This window comes from Nycticebus coucang, chromosome 14 (assembly GCF_027406575.1).
Source record: "Nycticebus coucang isolate mNycCou1 chromosome 14, mNycCou1.pri, whole genome shotgun sequence".
Classification (NCBI taxonomy): Eukaryota; Metazoa; Chordata; class Mammalia; order Primates; family Lorisidae; genus Nycticebus; species Nycticebus coucang.
In genome coordinates, this window is record NC_069793.1 from 16651027 (window position 1) to 16673796 (window position 22770).

Consider the following 22770-nt stretch of genomic DNA (forward strand, 5'->3'; position numbering starts at 1 on the left):
AATCTAAAATAATGATTATATAAACAATAATTATCTGATATAATTATACTATAATAGTTACTGTGTTCTAGACATTGTGGTAAAACATCAGAACATTTTAATTTAGATATCCAAATAACATTATTATGCCTTATAAGAGCAAGTGACCTCATAACTTTTATATAAGCAAACTGGGCCTTATTTACATTAAAAAACTTATTTGAGGTTGATTCTTAGTGAGGAACAAGATTGTGATGTTGATCCTGAGGGGCAGAACTTGAACTATATTGGACCTTCTGGATCCACTAGGTATGTGTTTCAAGATTCCCAGTGGATGCCTGAAGTACAGATTGTAAGAAACCGTAAATACCATGATATTTCCTATATATACTTACCCCTAAGAAAGTTTTGTAAAATAGGCACAGTAAGAGATTAACAATAATAAATAATAATAAAATAGACCAATTATAGTAGCACCATGTCAGCATAACTATTTTTCTAATTTGAACATAGGCACTATTATATAGCAAAACTTGATCAGATAAAAGAGATGGCTTCTAAGTAACTAAGGGGATTGAGTGGAGACAGGAGGATGATTGATGTCCCAGGCAGTGTGTAGACTGTGAGATTTCATCACTCTATTCAAAATGGGACATAATCTAATGCATGTAAATTGTTTTCTTCTTATAGAATTTCTCACTTATTTTTTCCAACCACTGTTAACCACAGGTAATTGAAACTATAGGAAGTGAAACCATGGCTTACTGGGTACTACTCTTTCTTTTTTCTTTCAGGTGAATAGAAAATTCTTTTACAAGGTTGTGAAAGCGTTATGTTCACAGTTTCCTCATTCTGAAAGTCCATAGTGTTTAGGACTATACATGTAGCGATGCATATAAATGTAGTATAATGGAACAAGAGCAACCGAAGAGATGCGGAGCCGTAGCTACACGGCAGATGCTCAGTCTGTGGATCATACGGAAGGCAGCTTGTCTGAGGCATCAAAGGAATTTTTGAATTTGTAAAATATGTTTAGGCCTTGGAGGAAATATAGCCTTGTATACCTGAAAACTTTCTGTTGATTCCATTCTTATACTGCAAACATTTTCTTTGCTTAAATAACATATCATCCTGATTAGACAATGAAGGTGTATTTTGACATGTTCCTTTCAATTTTTTGTTTTCTTTCCTACTTAAGTTCTTTCTCAGTTTCTCTGATGCTCTTAACAGACACCCCCAGAGGCCTTGCTCATTATCTATTAATTGCTTTTTGACTTATTATTTTTAAATTGGCTCTCTATGCCAGTGTATTACAATATCCACAGAAACTGTGAATTAAACTGTAATATAAACAGTGATTTGTCCAACCCTTTTGTTGTTCTTGAGAGCAAGCTGAAGAATATGGTAAAAATCACAGTGGTTACATAAGGATCCTCCAATGCGCCAGTGATAGGAACATTGGCCACCCTAGGTACTGAAGAGGCTTTTGATTGAACCTATATATGTAATCATCTAATTTTGAGTCTCACAAACTATGCTACATTGGGAATGTTATTTAGAAAAAGCACAAGTATTCAAGTTGTCATTAATTATTTAATAATGGTTCTAAAATTAAGTTGAATCAATACCAAGCACAACTCTGCAATGTTCACATTAATAAAAGACTCTGAGTATGAATCACATAAATGAAGATATCATTTATGTCTCACCAGTTCAAAGAGGAAAGAAATTATCATCTCCTTCACAGCTCGACACTATTTATGACAGTAAAAATCAAATAAATAAAATTAAATGAACTTTCTTTATGGGGGAAAGGGAATGATAAAATGCTGATGACACCAGCAGAGTGAAGGAAGCATAAGCTCTGCAAACGTAGATTTAATTTCAATTTCGGGCTTTGTTCTTTGCACTTTTAGTATTATTATTATATTATTTAGAGACAGAGGCTCACTTTGTCACCCTTGGTAGAGTGCTGTAGTGTCACAGCTCACAGCAACCTCAAACTCTTGAGCTTAGTGATTCTCTTGCCTCACTCTCCCAAGTAGCTGCAACTACAGGCGCCGCCACAACGCCCGGTTCTGTCCTTTGCACTGCTTTGTCAGTAAGATGATGATACTAGCAATTGGATCGTACGTTTTTCATAAGTACGTAAGAATTGCATTGAGAAACGATGCCAATGAATTCAGCTCAGATGCTGACAATTGCAAAGTCCAGAAAATGCAGGCTACCCCATTCCAACAGCTTTAATTTTTAGTTTTATGACTAATTCAGTGGATTTGACAATCCCTCTGTCATCATAAAACATCTAGAAAACACATTAAGGACCAAAGTGGGCAGCAATGTCCATGTGGGTGAAGATGAAAGCACCAAAGTTGACTTCAGCTCTTTTTCTTGGATCTCCATTGCTCCCCCTTACTCCAAATTCACAAAGAGCTTCAATAAATTTGCTCCGTTTTCCCTTTGCTGCGCTGTCTCACAATCATCTGACTCTTTCTGGGGCTCTGTTTCTCATCTCAGGTTTGTGCCTATGGAAGATTTACCAAACCATCATCGTTACTGCAGTAGATTATGGGAGCAAAGACACAGCCAACTTCCCAGTAGTGCTCCTACCCTGTGGGAGATCACTGATTCTTCATCCCTCGTGTTTTGTGGTTTTTATGCCAATCATGGATTTGAAGACTTCAGTTGTTCTCTATGACTTTATTTATCAAATGTAAATTTCTGTGGTTGGTTTTCCCCAGAGCCCTACCCTAGCTACTCCATGTATTCAACCTTCTTTATCCACACCAGTATTCTCAGTTTATAATGCATTCATGCTCATTTATTTTTTTGCCTATTTGATTTTGATTATGTTTCACTTGGAATATACTGTTTTTCTAATACACTGATGAAAAATTTGCAATAAATAAAGCCTTAGATGAAAAACATTGTCACAGGATAGTCGTGTTCCTTTTTTTAAACCAGCAATATTTTCTACATTCTTGTAGATTTATCTGTATATTATCAGGAAAGGAAAATGTTATGGCACATTCTGTTCACTATCAATTTATGATTATTCTTTTCTTTCTGCATGATTCTGAGAAGTTCCTGATTTTCTAATAGCCATTAAATTATTTCAGTGTGATTGTCCTATACTAGGCATGTGGTTGATACCCTGAAAGCAAAAATCGAGATTGATACTCCAGAGAAGGACAAAGATCAGAACAAACTGAACCCTTGGGAAGATAGATTCAGTAGATTTTACCTTTACACTAATGGAACGTTTTCTACTTCCAAAATGGCAGGACTCCACTGTACCCCAAATGAGAGAAAGATAACACAAGATAAAATACATCACCCATCTGAAACCAACTCACCTAAATCCACAATAAATTTCAATGAATGTTCCAGGAATATATTTCTTTCTTAATACCCAGAGAAACTCATGAAAAGGTTGCAGGAGGAGAAGGAAAAAAAGATAAATATTGGGTTGTTGATTTTGACTCCTAGGAACAATATATAAGCTTCATGTATACCTCCATCCCCTGGGGGATTTAGACCCAAGAGAAGATTACTGTACTAGTTATTTTTGGAATACAAACTGCAACATTAGACTAAATGCCTTCCTATGTGGCATGTTGCAGAATATAATTTCTTCTAAATCACTGGTGACAATGCCTCTTTAAGTTACTTTACTAATTTATTTTGAGCTTTTTGATCATGGAAAATATACAAAGTCACTTTAAAAACATGGTATGTAAAATAAAAAGGAAATAAGAAATTTATGAGAATGCAACAAGGAAATGGGGACTGTTGTTAATACTTGTTGTCTTATACCTCTGATTCTACATAGCATGTATGTTGTGTCTTGAGGTTTGTAAACAATGGCAGGTTCATTTTGGCTTTTGCATTTAACACAAAATACCAATCATTGTCTATGAAATCATTGATTCACTCCTGCGAAAGTAATTTATGTTTCCTTCTAAATATGACCAAGTCACTCACTCTGCCAAGCTTAAAATCTGTGTAATTATTAAAAGTTGATAATTAAAATGAAGTTATTGTCAATAGAAAGAAGTAAAAGTGAGTCTGTTTTAGCCATCTCTAGTGATTCTACACCAGCTGGATTTTATCCAAAATAAAAATACATATGTGTTTTCATTCTGGCTCTGCAGAGTGTGGTCTGAGGTCCAGTGACAGAAGCATCACGGGGAGTCTGCTGCACCAGGATCTGCATTTGGCAATGTTTCCAGATAATGTGTGTGCATACAAACGTTTGAAAATCACTCGTTTTGATTAACCTTGACTTGATGGAAATACAGACCATTTGTAAGATACTTTAATGAATTAAAAGTAAACAAAAAATGGATTTTTTCTGATTTTTCTATTCTATCCTTTATCATCTTCTTTCTTTTTTCATTATGAAACCAAAGATCAGTGAGAACTCACCCTTTTCCCACATACAAGTTAATATACCAGAAAGTGCATAAGAAATTTATTCTGAAGGACAATGATTTGTAATGCTGAATTGGTTATACATGTTTTTAAAGAGGAAGGGTGTCTGTTTGACATCCTTAAAGGAGCATAACACCATATGCACACACACAAACACAATCCGTAATGAAGTCAAAATTGTAAGTTTTTATTTCATTCCCTGGTATGAACAGGCTTTGAGTCACATTATCTGAAAAGTATATATTATATTTCATTAGTAATTGACCAGAATTATGCTAGCGTTATTTGTGATCCATGATTTACAAGTAACAGAAATTAAGAACACAAAATTTGACCCCATCTCCACTAAAAATAGAAAAATTAGCCAGGCATTGTGGTGGGCTCCTGGAGTGCCAGCTACTCAAGAGGCTGAGGCAGGAGAATCACTTGAACCCAAGGAGTCTGAGGTTCTATGAGTTAAGCTGATACCATGACACTCAAGCCTGGGTGGCAGAGTCAGACTCTGTCTCTATAAAAGAAGAGAATACAAATTCTGTTTTCTTTTATGTTTTATAATTGTCTATTTGCTCACATATATAAGACAAGGTTTGGTGGTGTACCTTCAAAATATAAGGTTGAAACTAAGCTTTATTTGATATGAACATGGTAACTCTGGAAAACAACTAATCTTTAATCATTCAAGTGATGTCAAGCAACAATATCCAACCATATCAGGATATTGTTGGATAGTGCACGTCCCGAGGAAACTCGATGAGCAAACCATGAAGAGCAAGGGATAAATAGAAATAACATCTCCTTTGTGGGTAGGGGGAGAAAAGCAAAAGCTTTTCTTACAATACAGAGGTCTGGCAACTAAGTTCAAAAACTTGCCACCACTTACATGGGCAGCCCTGTACAAACAGCTTGGTAAGGTTTCATAACCTTGAGATGTCGGTGTCTCACAGCTGTGTTCATATCAACGTGTGATGGTGTCTTCCTGCATGGCATTCATTAGTTTTTTATTTTTATTTTTTATTTCAAGTAAAAATGACAGTATGGATTTGTAGGTTTCATTGTTCTCACTTCCAAGGTAAAGCTCAAGCAGTAGGAGAGCCCTTCACCCAGCAGGCATGTTGAACATTCTCTCATGGTGCACATTAGCTGAGATTCTGCCAATTACCCTCACTCTTCCCCCAGATCACCATCCCCTCTCCCTCCTTTTTGCTCCCTCTTGTTACACTATATTTGTGTTTCATCATTCATATAGGCATGTAATTGTTTATATATAAGGTGGACATAAATCTTATGTACAATTTAAAATACTTTAACATAGTAAATTGAACTTTAACTTCATGAACACTCCAAATTGCTTTCATATTAATATTGAGTACTTTGGATTATTTTCTTCCATTCTTGGGATACTTGACTAAGAAGAATTGTTAAAACTCCATCCAGGTAAAAATAACAGATGTAAAGTCTCCATCTTTTCTTATGGCTGAATAGGATTCCAGGATATATACACACACACATATATATATATCATAGTTTGTTAATCAATTCATGGGTTGATGGGTATTTGGGCTGCTTCCACAGCTTGGCAATTATGAATTTAGCTGCAATAAACATTCTGGTGCAAATGTCTTTGTAGTGAAATTATTTTTGTTCTCCTGGGTAGATACCTACCCTGTTTCCCCAAAAATAAGACATCCTCTGAAAATAAGACCTACTTACAGCAAAGATAAGACGTCCCCTGAAAATAAGACCTAGTGCATCTTTGGGAGCACTCCTTAAAATAAGACACTGTCTTATTTTCAGGGAAACAGGGTAGTAATGGGATTGTGGGATCAAATGGATGGTCCACTTTTAGCATGCACTGCAGAAAATAATCCCTAATTAAAAATTGGTGCTGGGAGAACTAGTTAGTCACATGTAGAAGAATGAAACTGGACCCACATCTCTCACCACTGACAAAAGTTGATTCTTTTTGGACAAAATATTTAAATTTAAGACATGAAGCAGTCAAAATTCTGGAAGAGAGTGTGGGTAAATGCTTGAAAATGTTGGCCTGGGAAATATTTTATGAGGAAGACATCCCTGGCAACTGCAGCAACTCCAAAAATATATAACTGGAACTTGATCAAGCTAAACAGCTGTTGCACAGCTAAGTGTACTACAAACAAAGCAGACAGACAGCCTTCAGAATGGGAGAAGACTTTTCAATGTTATGAAACTGACAAAGGCCTGATAACTAGACTCTATAGAGAACTCAAATTAAACAATAAGAAAAGTGCAAACAAGCCCCTCTATAAATGGGTAAGAGATTTGAACACAAACTTCTCTGAGAATGACAAACGAAATGGCCAAGAACACATGAAAAAAATGCTCATTATCTTTAATCATCAGAGAAATGCAAATCAAATCACTCTGCATTATCACTTAACTCAAATAAGATTATCCCATATCACAAAGTCCCAAATCTACAGATGCTGGCATCGATGAGGAGAGAAGGGAACACTTCTAAATTGCTGGTAGGATCACAAACTAATACAGAAATAACATCTTGATTCTTTTTATGTAATTCAGTTAGTTACTGGATTAAGCCAAACACATGAATAATCAATTTAAAGGCTATTGAAATCACAACCATTCTTAGGAGGAAAAAAATCATTCTATGAAGATAAAAAGTGTAATCTACTAATTATTAACCTTTAAAAAATGAAAATTATGGAAACTGTTTCTGAAGTGTATCATAATGTCCACTGTTTAACAAATATAATTTTAAAAATAAAGTTTTACAAATTGATCTGTGAGATTTGTGAATTTAATAGGTGATGTTTTTGTTATTTTTCCCCTTCATAATCTTTCATGACCACCACCTAAAAATCAACAATCACACTTCCGATTCACCACCATGTTTAACATTACTTTCTATACTACTGAGGCATTCAAGGGGTACTGTTGGGGAGACAGTGCCCAAGGAGAAAAGGAGGCCAGTCCGGGGATCCAAGAGAAAAATCAGAGAGAAGTCTGACCAGAAGTCATCTTACTGTCACACAGTCTTGGAAGGCTTTTACTAGGCTTCTCAGTATAGCTGTAATGTGGGAGGGGATTTTTAGGGGAGTCATTCTCTTCTGTAGAAAGACTGATCTTTGCACCAAGAGCTAACCTTGAAGTTACTCCCTTCTGTGGAGGGGAACGTGGCAGACAGGGCAGGGGGAAAGTTACTGTTCTATTGTTTCCCATGAGCACTGGCCTTTAGGCATTCTAGAAGTGTGCAGAGGGGTTATTGTAACCATGTAGTTTATTCTGGCCTGTTTTCTCTCACTAGCTCCCTCCTAAAATGGCTTTACTCTTGTCAGGATGGGGAAAATTCCTTTCCCACAGCTATAATAAGTGTAGGGAAGTTCCTTGGGAACCAAAGGAAAAAAGAATATGGTAGGCTCCCAGAGACAGGGCCACAACTGTCAATACGAATTCATCCAAATGTATACCCCTATTGAGTTGTCATGTTTTGTTAGTTTGTTTTTGAATTTGCACTATAATTCTGACATTCTTGTTACTAAAATTAAGTTGAAGGACCTTTAAAAAAAGATTTTCCATAGCAATATATAATTTTGAGAGATTAAGTGTTTATGAGCTCATATTTTCTTGTTGGATATGTTTCCTAGGGCTAGGCATAAAAATTATGACCAATGTTGTGGCATTATAAAATAAGAATTTCTTTCCCACATTCCTTGAGAACAGAAGTCTGAAATCAAGGTTCTGGCGAGATGACGTTACCTCAGAAGGAACACGGTGAGAACTCTTTCTCGGCTCCATTATGTGTCGACAAACTGTCAACTTGCTTCCGTCCTCACCAGGCCTTCCTCCCTCAGTATGTCTGCGGTGTCCTTTACTGTCTCACGTAAAGGACATGCTCACTGGATTTAGGGCTCACCTTAATCCATCATGATCTCATGTCAGTCCTAACTCTATTTCATCTGCAAAGATTTGACTTTCAAATAAGGTCACAGCAGAGATTCTGAGTGGACATAAATAGTTTAAGAGGCGATATCCATGCCACTTAGAACACTTGTGTCACTTTACATATCATTCACAGCTATTTTTTTAAAATATTAACAGGAATAAAAATCAAACAATAAATACATTTTTATTACAACAGATTTAAAACTTCCTAATGAACTGACTAAATAATTTGAATGATCCCCTGTACTGGAACCACTGAATGCACCTACACATAAGAAATCTGATTTCTTTTGGAGATAAAAGTACTTAACAAAATTGTGTTGGGCAATTCATTAATTTCCTGACACTCTCTTTCACGTCTTTATTCCTCAGGCTGTAGATCAAAGGATTCAGCATGGGGATAATGACTGTATAAAATATAGAACCCACTTTGACTATGAGCCATGAGTTCTTAGAGTTGGGTACACAATAAAGAAAGAGGACGGTCCCATGGAAAATGGTGATGGCAGTCAGATGGGAAGCACAGGTGGAGAAAGCTTTCTGGCGCCCACCAGCAGAAGGCATTCTCAGGATTGTGACAAAGATGAGGATATAAGTAGTGAGGATGATTCCCAGGCTACTGACCTCATCAAACATGGCGATGACAAAACAAAAGACTTGGAAAGTGTATGGATCAGAGCAGGAGACAGAGATGATGACAGAATGCTCACAGAAAAAATTGTTGAGGATATTAGAGCCACAGAATGATAATACCAAAGGGAAATAGGTGAGTGTGAGGGAACAGACTATTCCCCACGTGTAGGGCCCCACCACTAAGGATGCACAGAGCTTTGGGGACATGACCACTGTGTAGAGCAGAGGGTTACAAACGGCCACAAACCGGTCATAGGCCATCACGGCCAACATGAAGGTTTCCGCCACCACGAATATGCAGGCAAAGGAGAACTGCATGATGCAGCCCGTGAAGGAGATGGTCCTGTCTTCCACAACCAAGTTCTCCAGCAGTTTGGGCGTCACCGTGGTGGAATAACAGAAGTCAACAAAGGACAAGTGGCTGAGGAAATAGTACATGGGGGTGTGGAGTTTGGGGTTGACCCTGATGATCACAACCATGCCCAGGTTCCCCAGCACAGTGACCGTGTAGACGGTCAGGAACACCAGGAACAGGGGCACCTGGAGGTCGGCATATTCAGAGAAGCCCAAGAGGGTAAAGGTGGCACCAGAACTCTGATTTGCTTCTCCTAACTGCATTGTTGTTGAAAAAAATCTGAAATAATGAAAATAAAAATAATAATTATCAGTATATCATAGTAATATAATATTTACTATGTGTCAGACATTGTGCTAAAATGTTAAACTTATTAATTTAGATACCCAAATAATAATATGCATTATCGAAAAAAATAATATGCATGATCAAAACAAGTTTCCCATAATTTTTATGTAGGAAAACTGAGGCATGTATAGACCAATGAAACGTAGAGGTTAGACAGCTTCTTAGTGAGGAATTAGGTTTTGGAGTTGACGCTGAGTGACAGACTTAAAGGATAGTGGCTCCCCCAGGATCCACTGGGTTTCAAGATTCAACAGTGGATGCCTGAAACCATAGATAGTAACAAATCCACAATCCTATGTTTTCTTCCTACACATACATACTTATGATAAAGTTTTATCAATTAGGCACAGAATAGATTAACAATATTAATTAATAATCAACCAGTTATTTAAAAAATGGCAGAATCACCATATTTGCACATTATGGCCATTATTAGATAAAATAAGGGTCATTTAAACACAAGCACCATGAGATAGCTACATTCGATCAGTGTAGGGGCAGGAAGCACGTGCCACCTGGAGAAGCTGGATGGACAAAGGGATGATTCGCGCCCCAGGTAAAATGCACAGCTTCAGATTTCATCACAATGGGGCATGATTTAAACTTATAAATTGTTTACTTCTAGAATTTTCCATTTATTTTTCCCAACTACAATTGACCACAAATAACTGAAACCACGGGAAGTGAAACCACGAGAAAGGGGCCACTATTATATTTTCTTTAGGATGAATAGAAAATTCTTCTACAGTGCTGTGGAAAATTTTATTGGACAGTTCCATCATTCTGCAAGTCTGTGCTCTTTAATAGAACTAACACAGCAGTGAATAATTTGGAACCAAAGATTATAAAGGATAAAGAGTAGCAAAACATTCAAAGAGATAACAATGCTATAGCGGCATGGTGAATACTCAGTCTGAGAATCATAGTGAAGGCAGTTTGTGTAAGTCATCAAAGGGATTTTTGAATTTTCAAAACGTGTTTAGATATTGAAAGAAATACAGCCTTGTATATCTGCAAACCTGTTGATTCCATCCTTGATTTCACTAATTGCCTTCATTTCCTGAGATAATGTGGCAACCTGATAAAATGATAAAGGTATTTGTGATGTGTTCCTTCATTCTCTTCTTTCCAACTTAAATGCTTTGTCACTTAGTTTCAAGGATGCTCTTAACACAGACATGCATATCTTTTGTTCATTGTCTATTCATTATCATTTAACTCACTTTTTAAATCTGGTAAATACAGCAGCATATCATATGTATAATTATTTAACACTCTGAATTGGAGAGTAACATAAAAAGTGTTTTGTTGAATCCTTCTACTGGTCTTGAGAGCAAGCTGGAGAATATGGTGATAATCACCAGTGCCTACAGAATGACCCTCAAAGTCTCTGGTGACAAGACATTGCTACCCTAGGTATCATAGAGAATTTTGATTGAAGTTACAAATGCAATTATCTTATTTCAAGTCATGCAATCTATGCTATATTTAAAATGTTATTTGAGAAATCACAAATATCTAAAATTCAAAAGCAGTTCATATCCAAAGGGCCCTTGAATCATTTAATAATTATTTCAAAACAAGTTGAGCCAGTAACAAGCATATGTCTGAAATGGTTAATAAAGGAATGTGAGTATGAAGCCTTCCAACAAAGACACCATTTTTGTCTGACCAGTTCAAAGTAGAAAGGAATTATCATCTCTTTTGTAGCTAAACACTATTTTTGACACTAAAAAAAAAAAAAAAAATGCACAACCTTCATGAGGGAAAGGACAAGCGGTTCACATCAGACCAGCAGAGTGAGGGAGCTGGAAACAGGGATTTTAGTTCCATTTCAGCCTTTGTTATTTGCTGTGTAGATTTTCACAAATAATTCAAATTTTCTTAGCCCCAACTTTTTATCAATAAGGTGAGAACAATTCTGATCAGATACTACATGTGTCACGGGTAGGTGAGAGTTACATTGAGAGATGATGCTGATGGACTCAGCTCAGAATTGGACAGTGTGGAGTCCAGGAATCGCAGGCTCCCCTGTGCCTGCTCCTTTTAATTTTTAGTTTGATGGCTAATTGGGGTTAATTTTTTAATCTTTATATCATTATAAAACATCTAGAAAATAGACCAAGAGCCTAAGTGAGCAGCACTGGACATATGGGAAGAGTAAAATTGAAAACATTGAACTTTAGTTCAGTTTCTTTGCTCCTCCTTACTCAGGAATGAAGGAACACATCAAAAATACACCTTTATCTTTTTATCAGTTTGCCACATTATTTTAGGAAATGAAGGCAATTACTGTACTCAGTTCAGAGTCTGACAATTGTGGAGTCCAGGACATGTAGGCTCCCCCATTCTCATTCCTGTTAACCCTTAGTTTCACGACTAATTAACTTTATTTTTCAAAAAAGTCATTATGGAACCTCTAGAAACTCATCAAGGGCCAAAGTGACAAGTGGACAGCAATAGGCATGTGGGGAAAGATGAAAACACTGAAGTTTAGTTTGGTTCTTTTTTCCTAGAACTCTTTTGCTCCCCCTTACTCCAAATTCACTAACTACCCTTCAATAAATTTGCTGTTTTCCCTTTCCTGCGCTGTCTGCTAACTGACACCTTCTGGTGCTCTGGTCCTCATCCCAGGTTGGTGCCTACGGAGGATTTACCAAACTGCTGTCAATACCCCAGTAGATTACAGGAGCAGAGACACTGCGGTGCTCCTCCCCTGCACTGCGAGATCACTGAGTCTTCATCCTTCAAGTTTGGAGGATATTATGCCCATCTGGGATCAGAAAGCCTCAGCTGTTCTCTACGGCTTAATTTACCAAATGTAAATTTCTGTGCTTGTTTTTTCCCAAGGCCTTAACCTAGCCACTCCCCTGTGTTCAACCTTCTCTATCCACACCAGTATTCTCAGTTTATAACAGACAATGCACCTCACTTACTCTTTGGCTTATTTGATTTTGATGATATTTAATCTGCAATATCCTTTTTTTCTAATACACCAATGAAAAAATTGCAATGCATAAATTAGATGAACACCACTGTCACAGAGTAGTGGTGCCTTTTTACTCCAGTAATATCTTCTACATTCATGATTGACCTATAGGCATTATTATTAGGAAGTAAAAATGTCACAACATATTCCGTTCACTATTACTTTATGCTTGTTAGCTTTTATTTCTGCAAGATATGAGAGGTCCCAGATTTTATAATATTCCTTTTTTTGTTTTGTTATTATGCTTATGAGTTAAGCACAGGGGCTCATACCCGTAATCCTAAGTGCTCTGAGAGGCTGAGGCGTGTGGATTGCCTGAGCTCACGGTTCAGAACTAGCTTGAGTCAGAGCACGATCTCCATCTCTATAAATAGCCAGGCAATGCAGTGGGCACCTGTAGACCCAGTTACATGGGAGGCTGAGGCATGAGAATCACTTGAGCCCATGAGTTTGAGGTTGCTATGAGCTATGACACCACAGCACTCTACCAAGAGTGACAAAGTGAGACTGTGTCTCAAAAAAAAAAGAAAAAAAGATACTTTGTCAGAGTGATTGTACTATGGTAGGCAGATGGTTGGCAGATGGTTGATACCCAATATGCAAAAATCAGGATTGTTACCCCAGAAAAGCACAAATTATTACTCATCAACATGATCATCCCTTGGGAATATAGATTGAGTTGATTTTACTTTTAAATAATGGAGTGATTTCTTTCTACTTCCCGGGTGGCAAGATTTCAGTGTCCCCCAAATGAGAGAAAGATAACACAGGATAAGGTACATCTCCCATCTGAAACCAACTCACCTGAACTGCCTGTTCTTATTTTTCAGTAGTCTTCAAGGAATTCTCCACTCAGAGTTTAGGCATTACTTAAGATGTAGATTTCTGTATTTATAGCAATAATCCCACAATAAATTTCAACTAACAAACCAGAAATACATTTGCTTTTTAATACCCAGAGAAACTGAGGGAAAGAAAGCAGGAAGAGAGAGAGAGAGGAGAAGAAAAGGTACCAAAGGTGGTTCTGAGTCCTAGGAACACAAGGCAGGGCTTATGAATGCCTCCATGGCCTTGGGGATTTAGATCCAAGAGAACATTTACTGCACTCATTATTTTTAGAACACAAACTAAGACATTAGATTAAATGCCTTTCCATTTTGCATTTTGTAGAGTTGCAAATTCTTCTAAATCACTTGAGACAATGCCTCGTCAAGTTTACTCATTTATTTTAGAAATTTTTATTATAGAAACTACATAAATTCACTTAGAAGACATGGTAACTATAGTAACACAGAGGACATGAGAAGTCAGTGCAAATGCAACAGTGAAGAGATAACTTTTATGAATAAATAGCTCTTGAGTTATTTTTCTCTCTTGTATGTGTCATGAAATGTATAATCAATACGATGTGTATTCTGGCTTTTTAATTTAACATAAAATACTGGTTATTGTCTTTGGAACCACTGATCTACCTTTTTAGAAAGTAATTTATGTTTCTTTCTAAATATGACTAGGCCACTCTTCCAAGCTCGTATTTATCAGTTAAGTCATGGTGTAAGGGCTAGAGCAATGCACGTATTACTAGGCAGGAAATATGTTGCCTCAGCATCCTTAAAGAAATCATTCCAAGCATTATAATTCCTCTTTTTTTTTATTCGGGGAATATACTCTGGAATGCTTCTCATTATGTTTCCCTTAACATAAACTAAACTGGTGGGTCCCTGAATGTCTCCTGGTGTGTGTCTTACTGAGCCCCCCAGCACACTGGCCGCCTCCCACATGACTGGTGGGATATGATCAGTGTAACGGATGCTCTAGTATTCTGGGTCTTATTTAAGTGGTGTAGACTTCTTCAAATTATATTACAACAAAGAATTGGAGAATTAACATAGCCCTAAAGTCAAATTGTAAAGAAATACTTTTATCTAGCCCATGAGAACAAGTCACACAAACGTTTCTGATTTCCTTTAAAATTAGAAAGAATAGTAATACATTTGCCAAATTATGGGCTGCGTCCTATGCATCTTGAGCCTCATTTATCTCCTCAAGGGCTCTTCAACCAGCTGATTGAGTTTGCTCCAGTTTCTAGTTACCTCCGAGGTACTTCTGGTTTGAGGAATTTCTCTTATGACTTCTTTTCTTGTAAGTCCTCTGAAGACATTCTTTTAAGTATTTTGATCTGAAACATTTTTGATCTATCTTTATTTTTAGAGACTATTTCATAAGTTTATGATTATCATTCCACAGTTATTTTCCTCACCAATTTAATCACGTCAATCAATGGCCTCTGGCTTCCAATATTTCACTAGTGAGTGAGTCAGTCATCATCTTGTAAGTCAGGTAAGAAATAGAAGATCCCTGCAGACCAACAATTTTTAAAAAGTAAATTGCATAATATCCTGCACGTCCATGTAATCACAAATGACATAATTTCCTTCTTTTTCAAGGCTTTACAGTATTCCATTGAATATATTTACCGTATTTCATTTACCCCTTCATCTGTTGAGATATACTTAGATCGTTCTCACATTTCCGTTATTGCAGATAATTTTGCAATGACCATGGGGCACATTTTCTCTGTGGCATACTAATATCATGTCCTTTGCATAGATACTCAGTAGTGGGATTGTGGAATCATCTGGTGGGTCTTTAATTTTTTTGAGGAGCTTCATACTGTTTTCCATAATGGCTACTACCAATTTTACATTCCCAGCAATAATGTACCAGGGTTCCCTTTTCTCCATGTCTTCAGCTTATAATCTTTGATATTTTAATAATAACCCTATAGAAAAGTCTGAGATAATATCTTATTATGGTCTTGATTTATACTTCTCTGATGGTTAATGATGTTGATCATATTTTCATATACCTGGTAGCCATTACAATGTCACTTATGGAAAAATATAATTCAGGTATTTGCATTTTTTTTCCAAAAATCAAGATCATTTAGGGACTATTAAATTATGTGAATTTCTTACATATTTTGAATATTAAACTCTCATCGGATATGTGATTTATGCATATTTTCTCTCATTCCATATAATGTCTTTTCATTTAGTTAATTATTTCCTTTACTGTCTACAAACTGATTAGCTTGATGTGAATCCACTTGTTTATTTTCTATTTTATTGCCTGTGCTATTGGAGACAAATTAAAAAAAAAAATCACTGCTGAGTCCAATACCAAGGAGCTTATACCTTATGTTTTATTCCAGAAGCATTAAAAGTTTCAGGTAGAGTTTAAGTCTTTCATCAGTTCTGAAGTAATTTTTGTATGTTGTAAAAGAGAAGGCTCATATTATTCTTCAGCACACAGAGGATGTTCTCCGGGACAAACCACATGTCAGGTGACAAAACAAGTCTTGTTAAATTAAGAGGACTGAAATTTTATCAAGCATTGTTTTCAACCACAATGGAACGAAACTGGAAATCAATTAATAGGAAGAAAAGTGGAAAAAATACAAATACATGCAAACTAAACTTGATGCTCATCAAAAACCAATGCATCAAAAAGGAAAACAAAATAGAAATTAAAAAATATCTTGAGACAAACAAAAATACAAACATAATACGCCAAACTCGTAGGATCCAACAAAAGCAGTTTATCTGGATAAATTTATAGTCCTAAAAGCCTACATTTAAAAAAAAGAACGAAGTTCTCAAATAAATAGCCTCAAGTTCACACCTCAAGAAACTAGAAGAACATCTCCTTAGTTTTCAATGTATCAGCAAATTATTATGGATCCACAAAACCCTACCAGGTTTGTTGTTTTCCCAGTAGGGCCCCAATGCAAGGGCCAAACCTGAAGTTCAGCCTGTGTAGAGAACCATACAAGGTGTTCCCTGTGTTAAATGGCTCGTGGCTGCCGAAGCTACAGGATAGATCTCTTCTCTCTTTCAAATTTTTATTATCTATTCTCACTTGTTGCCAGTGCTTTCTATAAAGTATAATTTTTGTAATTTGTCTTTTTTAATGCACAAATAATAATGACCTGTACTTACAGGGTGCAATGTGATGTTTTGGTATATGTTTACCTTGTGGAATATTAAATAAGGCTGATTATCATGCCCATCACATCACACACTCAGTGTTTTTTTGTGGTGAGAATGTTTAGAAATATAGTCTTTCAGCAATACTGAAATATGTAATACATTGATATTAACTATGATCACTGTGCTGTACAATAGGTAACTAAACCTTAATCTTTACAAGTATATATATTTATATTGTACCATATACAATATGTATACATTGATGTACATATGTGATTATATATTAACATATATGTGTGTTCATATATACACACCTATACATATGTAACTTTCTTCACATTAAACAAGATGTTTCCTGCTTTCTCCTATTTATCCTTGAGATACAGATAAGTCTGCATCAAAAGCTCTTTGTGGAGAAAAATTTTGAACTTGTATCCTATTCTTTTTGTCTTTTTTTTTGTAGAAACAGAGTCTCACTTTACCGCCCTTGGTAGAGTGCCATGATGTCACACGGCTCACAGCAACCTCCAGCTCTTGGGCTTAGACGATTCTCTTCCCTCAGCCTCCCGAGTAGCTGGGACTACAGGCGCCTGCCACCACACCCGGCTATTTTTTTTTTGCAGTTTGGCCAGGACTGGGTTTGAACCCACCACCCTCGGTATATGGGGCCAGCGCCCTACTCACTCAACCACAGGTGCTGCCCTCTTTTTGTCTTTTAACTTCTTTATATTTTGTATATGCCAAAGAGAAGAATTTTCTTCCAAGCTAAAATATTGGATTTCATTTCTTGTGGGTATTTAACTAGCAAAGGGATTGTGGATTGGATGGGAAATTTGCATGCAACTTCGTACAATACCACTCACGTGTTTTCAAAGTCATTTTTCCTTTTACCACATCTGAAATGCACCAGCATTACACTACTCCATTGTCTCACCAATAATCAGTATCTCAGTTGTATTTATGTCAGCCGTTCTAACAGGTGTACAATATTTCATCGTGGTTTTGATATGAGTTTCCTAGATGATGATCATACTTAGTGTCTTTTCAGGTGTTTATAAATCACTTGTGTATGTGCCATGTCAAGTGTGTGTTCTTTCAGCCATTCTTAAACCAGCTGGTTCATCTTCCTGTTTTGAGTGAAAGAGCTCTTTATATATTCTGCATCTGAATCCTTGGTCAGACATCGCTATGTATATTGCAAATATTTACATATGATCTCTGGCTTACATTCTCACTGTCTTTCACCATGAAGAAAATCCTATCCTAAGATTCTAAATTCAATGAAATTCATTTTATGTTTGTTGAGTCATCATTTTTACATTCACTTTTTAAAAGTTCCACTCCAAATTTGAAAGGGTTTCCCAAAGTTTTATGTTATAATTTTGTGCTGTTAACATTTATTTTTAGATCTATGATAGATGTCAATGAATTCAAATCATTAGATGTATATCATGGAGGTAAAAGTTAAGGCACTTTTATCCATATGGATATCTAATCCTTCCATAATTATTTCCTTAAAAATCATTCTGCTTAGGCTCAGACAGGGCTTCTGAAGGGAGAGGCCGCAAAAGAGGCATTCAGCCTGGGAGCTGTCGGAGCAGCTCCGCAAACCCAGCGAAAACCTTTGTGCAGTGAAGCTGATGCCCAGAGAACTGCCGGGAGGAGGTGGTGCGAGGTTGGACTCAAATGCTGGAGGAAGGAGTACTGCCTTCTTCAGACACTGCCCTTCTGCAAGAGGAGAGCACAGAAGAGGAAGGAATGGCTGCTAGTCTGCTCACAGCTGGGTCCCAGAGATCTACATCCTTCAGCAGTGTGACAATAGCTTTTTCCCAGAAAGGGTGGAGGCACCTGGTCCCCACCCCGAAGGACGGGTTCAAGGAGGGACTATCAGAAAAGTCCAGGAACCTGGTGTTACTAGGACTTTCAGTTTCCCAGTCTGTCATGAACTCCCAGTTGGAGCAAAGGGAAGGCGCATAGATGCTGGAGGGAGAAGACCTAAGAAGTGCATGTCCAGACTGGAAGATTGTGTCTACATCACCACCAGAGCAAGCTATTTCTGAAGAATCTTTCCAAGACACAAATATAGAGATGCCCCCTGGGGAGTCAAACCACAGGATCAATGAACTTAGGAAGAGCTGCGATCTGAGGCCAGTCCTCTCTCCACAACAGAGAGTTCCTATGGAAGCAAGACTTCACAAATGTAAGACATACACCAATGGCTTCAAGAATTCAGAAATAACTGAACCTCACAGAGCAAAACCGTACACATGTAACGAATGGGCAAAGCCTTCAGTTACTGTTCTTCCCTTTCTCAGCATCAGAAGAGCCACACTGGGGAGAAGCCCTATGAGTGCAGTGAGCGTGGGAAGGCCTTCAGCCAGAGCTCGTCTCTCATTCAGCACCAGAGGATTCACACAGGAGAGAAGCCTTATAAATGCAGTGAATGTGGAAAAGCCTTCAGCCAGAACGCAAACCTCACAAAACACCAGCGAACTCATACAGGAGAAAAGCCCTGTATGAGTGAGTGTGACAAAGCCTTCAGTGACTGTTCAGCCCTCGTTCAGGATCAGAGAATTCATACCGGGGAGAAGCCCTATGAATGCAGTGACTGTGGGAAGGCCTTCCACCACAGCACAAACCTCACAAACCACCAGCGCACTCACACTGGGGAGAAACCCTACAAATGCAGTGAGTGTGGGAAGGCCTTCAGTTACTGCGCAGCGTTCATTCAGCACCAGAGAATTCACACAGGGGAGAAACCTTACAAATGTAATGCTTGTGGAAGGCCTTCAGCCAGAGTGCAAACCTCACAAACCATCAGAGGACTCACACTGGGGAGAAACCCTACAAGTGCAGTGAGTGTGGGAAGGCCTTCAGCCAAAGTACAAATCTTATAATCCACCATAAGACTCACACTGGGGAGAAGCCGTATAAATGTAATCAATGTGGGAAATTCTTCAGTGAGAGCTCAGCCCTTACCCGACATCATATAATCCACACTGGAGAAAAACCTTATGAGTGTAATGAGTGTGGAAAAGCATTTAACCAGAGTTCATCCCTTAGTCAACACCAGAGAATTCATACTGGCATGAAGCCCTATGAATGCAACGAGTGTGGGAAGACCTTCAGGTGTAGCTCAGCTTTCATCAGACATCAGATACTTCATGCTGGAGAGTAACTGGGAACATATTGGGAGTGGGGAGAGCCCCCCTACATGCCAACTCATAACAGATATGTGGTGATCTCAGACAAGTGCTGAAGGCTTGGATACACCCAGTACCCCTACTTTTATACTCTGTAATCCAGACCACACCTAAGACACCTGCAATAAAAGTCACTATTTTACATGTTGCAAAAAAAAAAAAAAAATCATTCTTTCTCCTTGCAACTATAATGACATGTTTGTTGCAATTTCAATGACCAGGTATGAGAGATTTCACTTTGGGACTTTATTATTCTCTTTATTATAATAGTCCACTGGCCTAATTAGTCAAATAATCTTTTGAAATAAAATAGGGCATGCCTTTAGGAAAGGTAGAACACACTGTGTACAATTTTGTTTGCAAGTCAGCAAGCTATACTTTCCATAAATAAAATAATCAACTTCTGCCAACCAACACAAGAGAAAGAAAAGGTTTGGTTGTTGTGAACAATATAGTAAGCTGAAGCATTTGTTAAAGACACTTGGTAGTGTGTGTTACCTTATTCCAATTTTAGGGACCGATTCTGAACCTGAACATATTTGATGAGTTGGAAATTAGTTTTGCTATGGAAGCATACATACGAGATTCTAGTACATAAATTAAAGTGTTTAAAAACAATTTTAAAATATTGCAACAGATAGTCAAGATTTTTTAATGCTTAGCTTACATGTAGTTTAGAACAACTTCACTAAACATTTATGCATACAAAAATCAATAATAGTAAAATGTGCTGTCATAGATATAGTAAGGCACATTCTATTGCTTAAACAATTTGAGGTATCAATTGCACTACAAGAGCTACATAATCTGTAGTATAGTAAATGATGTTTTAAGTAATGAAATAATAAATCTAATATTATAATTAGTGACAAAGCAATTTAGTGAGAACTAATTTTCCAAACATGTCCTTCACATCTTTGTTCCTAAGGCTATAGATCAGTGGGTTCAGCATCGGAATCATAATTGTGTAAAAAACAGAAGCCACTTTTACTATGAGCCTAGATGTTTTAAGATTAGGAACACAGTAAAGGAAAAGAATGGTTCCGTGGAAGATGGTGATGGCAGCAAGGTGTGAAGCACAGGTGGAGAAGGTTTTTGAACGCCCACTTGCAGAAGGCATCTTCATAACAGCGGTGAAAATGAGCACATAGGATGCAAGAATTACCATGAGGCTACTCGTCTCATTGAATACAGCAACAGCAAAACACAGCATCTGACTGAGATAGGGGTCTGAGCAGGACACAGAGACAATTACAGAGTGGTCACAGATAAAATTATCTATGATGCTAGATTCGCAATAGGACAGTTTAAGCAGAAAATACGTGAGTGTCAGGGAACACACGATGCCCCATGTGTACGACCCAGACACCAGAAGAGCACAGAGCTTCTGAGACATGGCAGTCGTGTAGAGCAAGGGGCTGCAGACTGCCACAAAACGGTCATAAGCCATCGCCGCTAACATGAAAGTTTCTGTCACTCCAAAAATGCAAGCAAAACAAAATTGCAATATGCAACCAGAGAAAGAGATAGTCCTGTCTTCCACGACCAAGTTCTCCAACAGTTTAGGTGTGACTACGGTGGAATAACAGAAGTCTACAAAGGACAAGTGACTAAGGAAAAAGTACATGATGGTGTGGAGTTTGGGATTGATCTTGATAATTATTATCATGCCCAAATTGCCCACCACCGTGACCGTGTAGATGGCCAAGAAAAGCAGAAAGAGGAGAACCTGGATTTCTGAGTATTCTGAGAAACCCAAGAGAATAAAGGTAGGTGTGCCGCTCTCGTTTCCTTCAGGTAACACCATGATTCCTGCTGAATAAAAAAAAAAAAAAGTTATATTTTTGAAAAGTAGAACTAAATAGAAATGAGTAAGAGAGGGAGGAAAGAGGCTCTGTGACTTTCTATGAAGAGTGATACAGGGATTCTCAAAGTGTGTCTCCAAACCAGCAGCAACGCAATCACCCAGAATTTCTTAGGATTGACAATTTCCAACCCCTTCGTCAACCTTCTGAATCAAAAAGTCCAGGATGAGGCCCACAATCACATGCTCTCGGTGATTCTGATGCATGTTAATGGGTAGAAACCACCAGTGTATACAGAGGGTGCCAAAAATATATATACACTTAAAACAGGAAAAGCTGTATCAAAACTGTAGTATTCCAGTCACGTTTGACTTCTGCAACTACAAGAAATGCCCACCGTGACTTGTATTCATCTTTTGTTATTGATATAGATTAAGGTCATGATTTTTAGATAGATTTTTTGTTTCTTAAAATGTACATACATTTTTGGGCAACCTCATCATTCTATTTATTTAAAAGTCTGCCTCCTTAGGATTATTAATACATAATAGAACTGAACACATAAATTTATGACACAAATACATTTTGAAAGTTAAAAGATCATATAATTTAATAATTGTAATATACCTTAAAAAGTATCTAGTCCGCACTTTATCACGGTACTTGTTATTTTGCTAAGTCTAACAAATTCGATTTTCATTAAGCTCCATGAAAATCTCCATCAATATACACTGTGCTGTGGGGTACTTTTATGGATCCCTGATTGACATTTTAACATTTAATAAGTTGTACTACTTTATTAAACACAGTTAATCAATTAAACTTTGATTACTAATTTGTAAATCTGCTTTAGGTTGCCCCTTCTGAGATACATAATACAGATACATATAAAATATATGTGTTATATACTACATATGTTTTATATTATATTTTTATTTTATATATACTGTATAGAGAGAAAAGAATAGAAATGTCTTATAATCGCCAACAATATTTTAATGCAATATATGTTCTATGATACACTGAAAAATGTATACTTAATATTACATATTTTCTTGACCAATGAGAAATAATACCCTTTGTGACA

At 37.2% G+C, this 22770-nt stretch overlaps 2 protein-coding genes and 1 pseudogene across 2 annotated transcripts; 1 reads left to right on the forward strand and 2 right to left on the reverse strand.

Annotated features, from left to right (window-relative positions):
* Positions 1–8664: 8664 nt before the first annotated feature.
* LOC128564340 (olfactory receptor 5D13-like) lies at positions 8665–9609 on the reverse strand. Its single transcript, XM_053559837.1, has one exon. It carries the CDS (start codon positions 9607–9609, stop codon positions 8665–8667), a length of 945 nt encoding a protein of 314 aa, XP_053415812.1.
* Positions 9610–18338: 8729 nt separating this feature from the next.
* On the forward strand, positions 18339–20003 carry LOC128565492 (zinc finger protein 79-like; annotated as a pseudogene).
* Positions 20004–20740: 737 nt separating this feature from the next.
* On the reverse strand, positions 20741–21685 carry LOC128565835 (olfactory receptor 5D13-like). The gene has a single exon (XM_053562560.1). The coding sequence runs from the start codon at positions 21683–21685 to the stop codon at positions 20741–20743; it is 945 nt and encodes a 314-aa protein (XP_053418535.1).
* Between the last annotated feature and the right edge of the window lie 1085 nt (positions 21686–22770).

Coding starts and splice junctions, on each gene's coding strand:
- LOC128564340 (XM_053559837.1), bottom strand. CDS start 9,609: ATGCAGTTAGGAGAAGCAAATCAGAGTTCTGGTGCCACCTTTACCCTC.
- LOC128565835 (XM_053562560.1), bottom strand. CDS start 21,685: ATGGTGTTACCTGAAGGAAACGAGAGCGGCACACCTACCTTTATTCTC.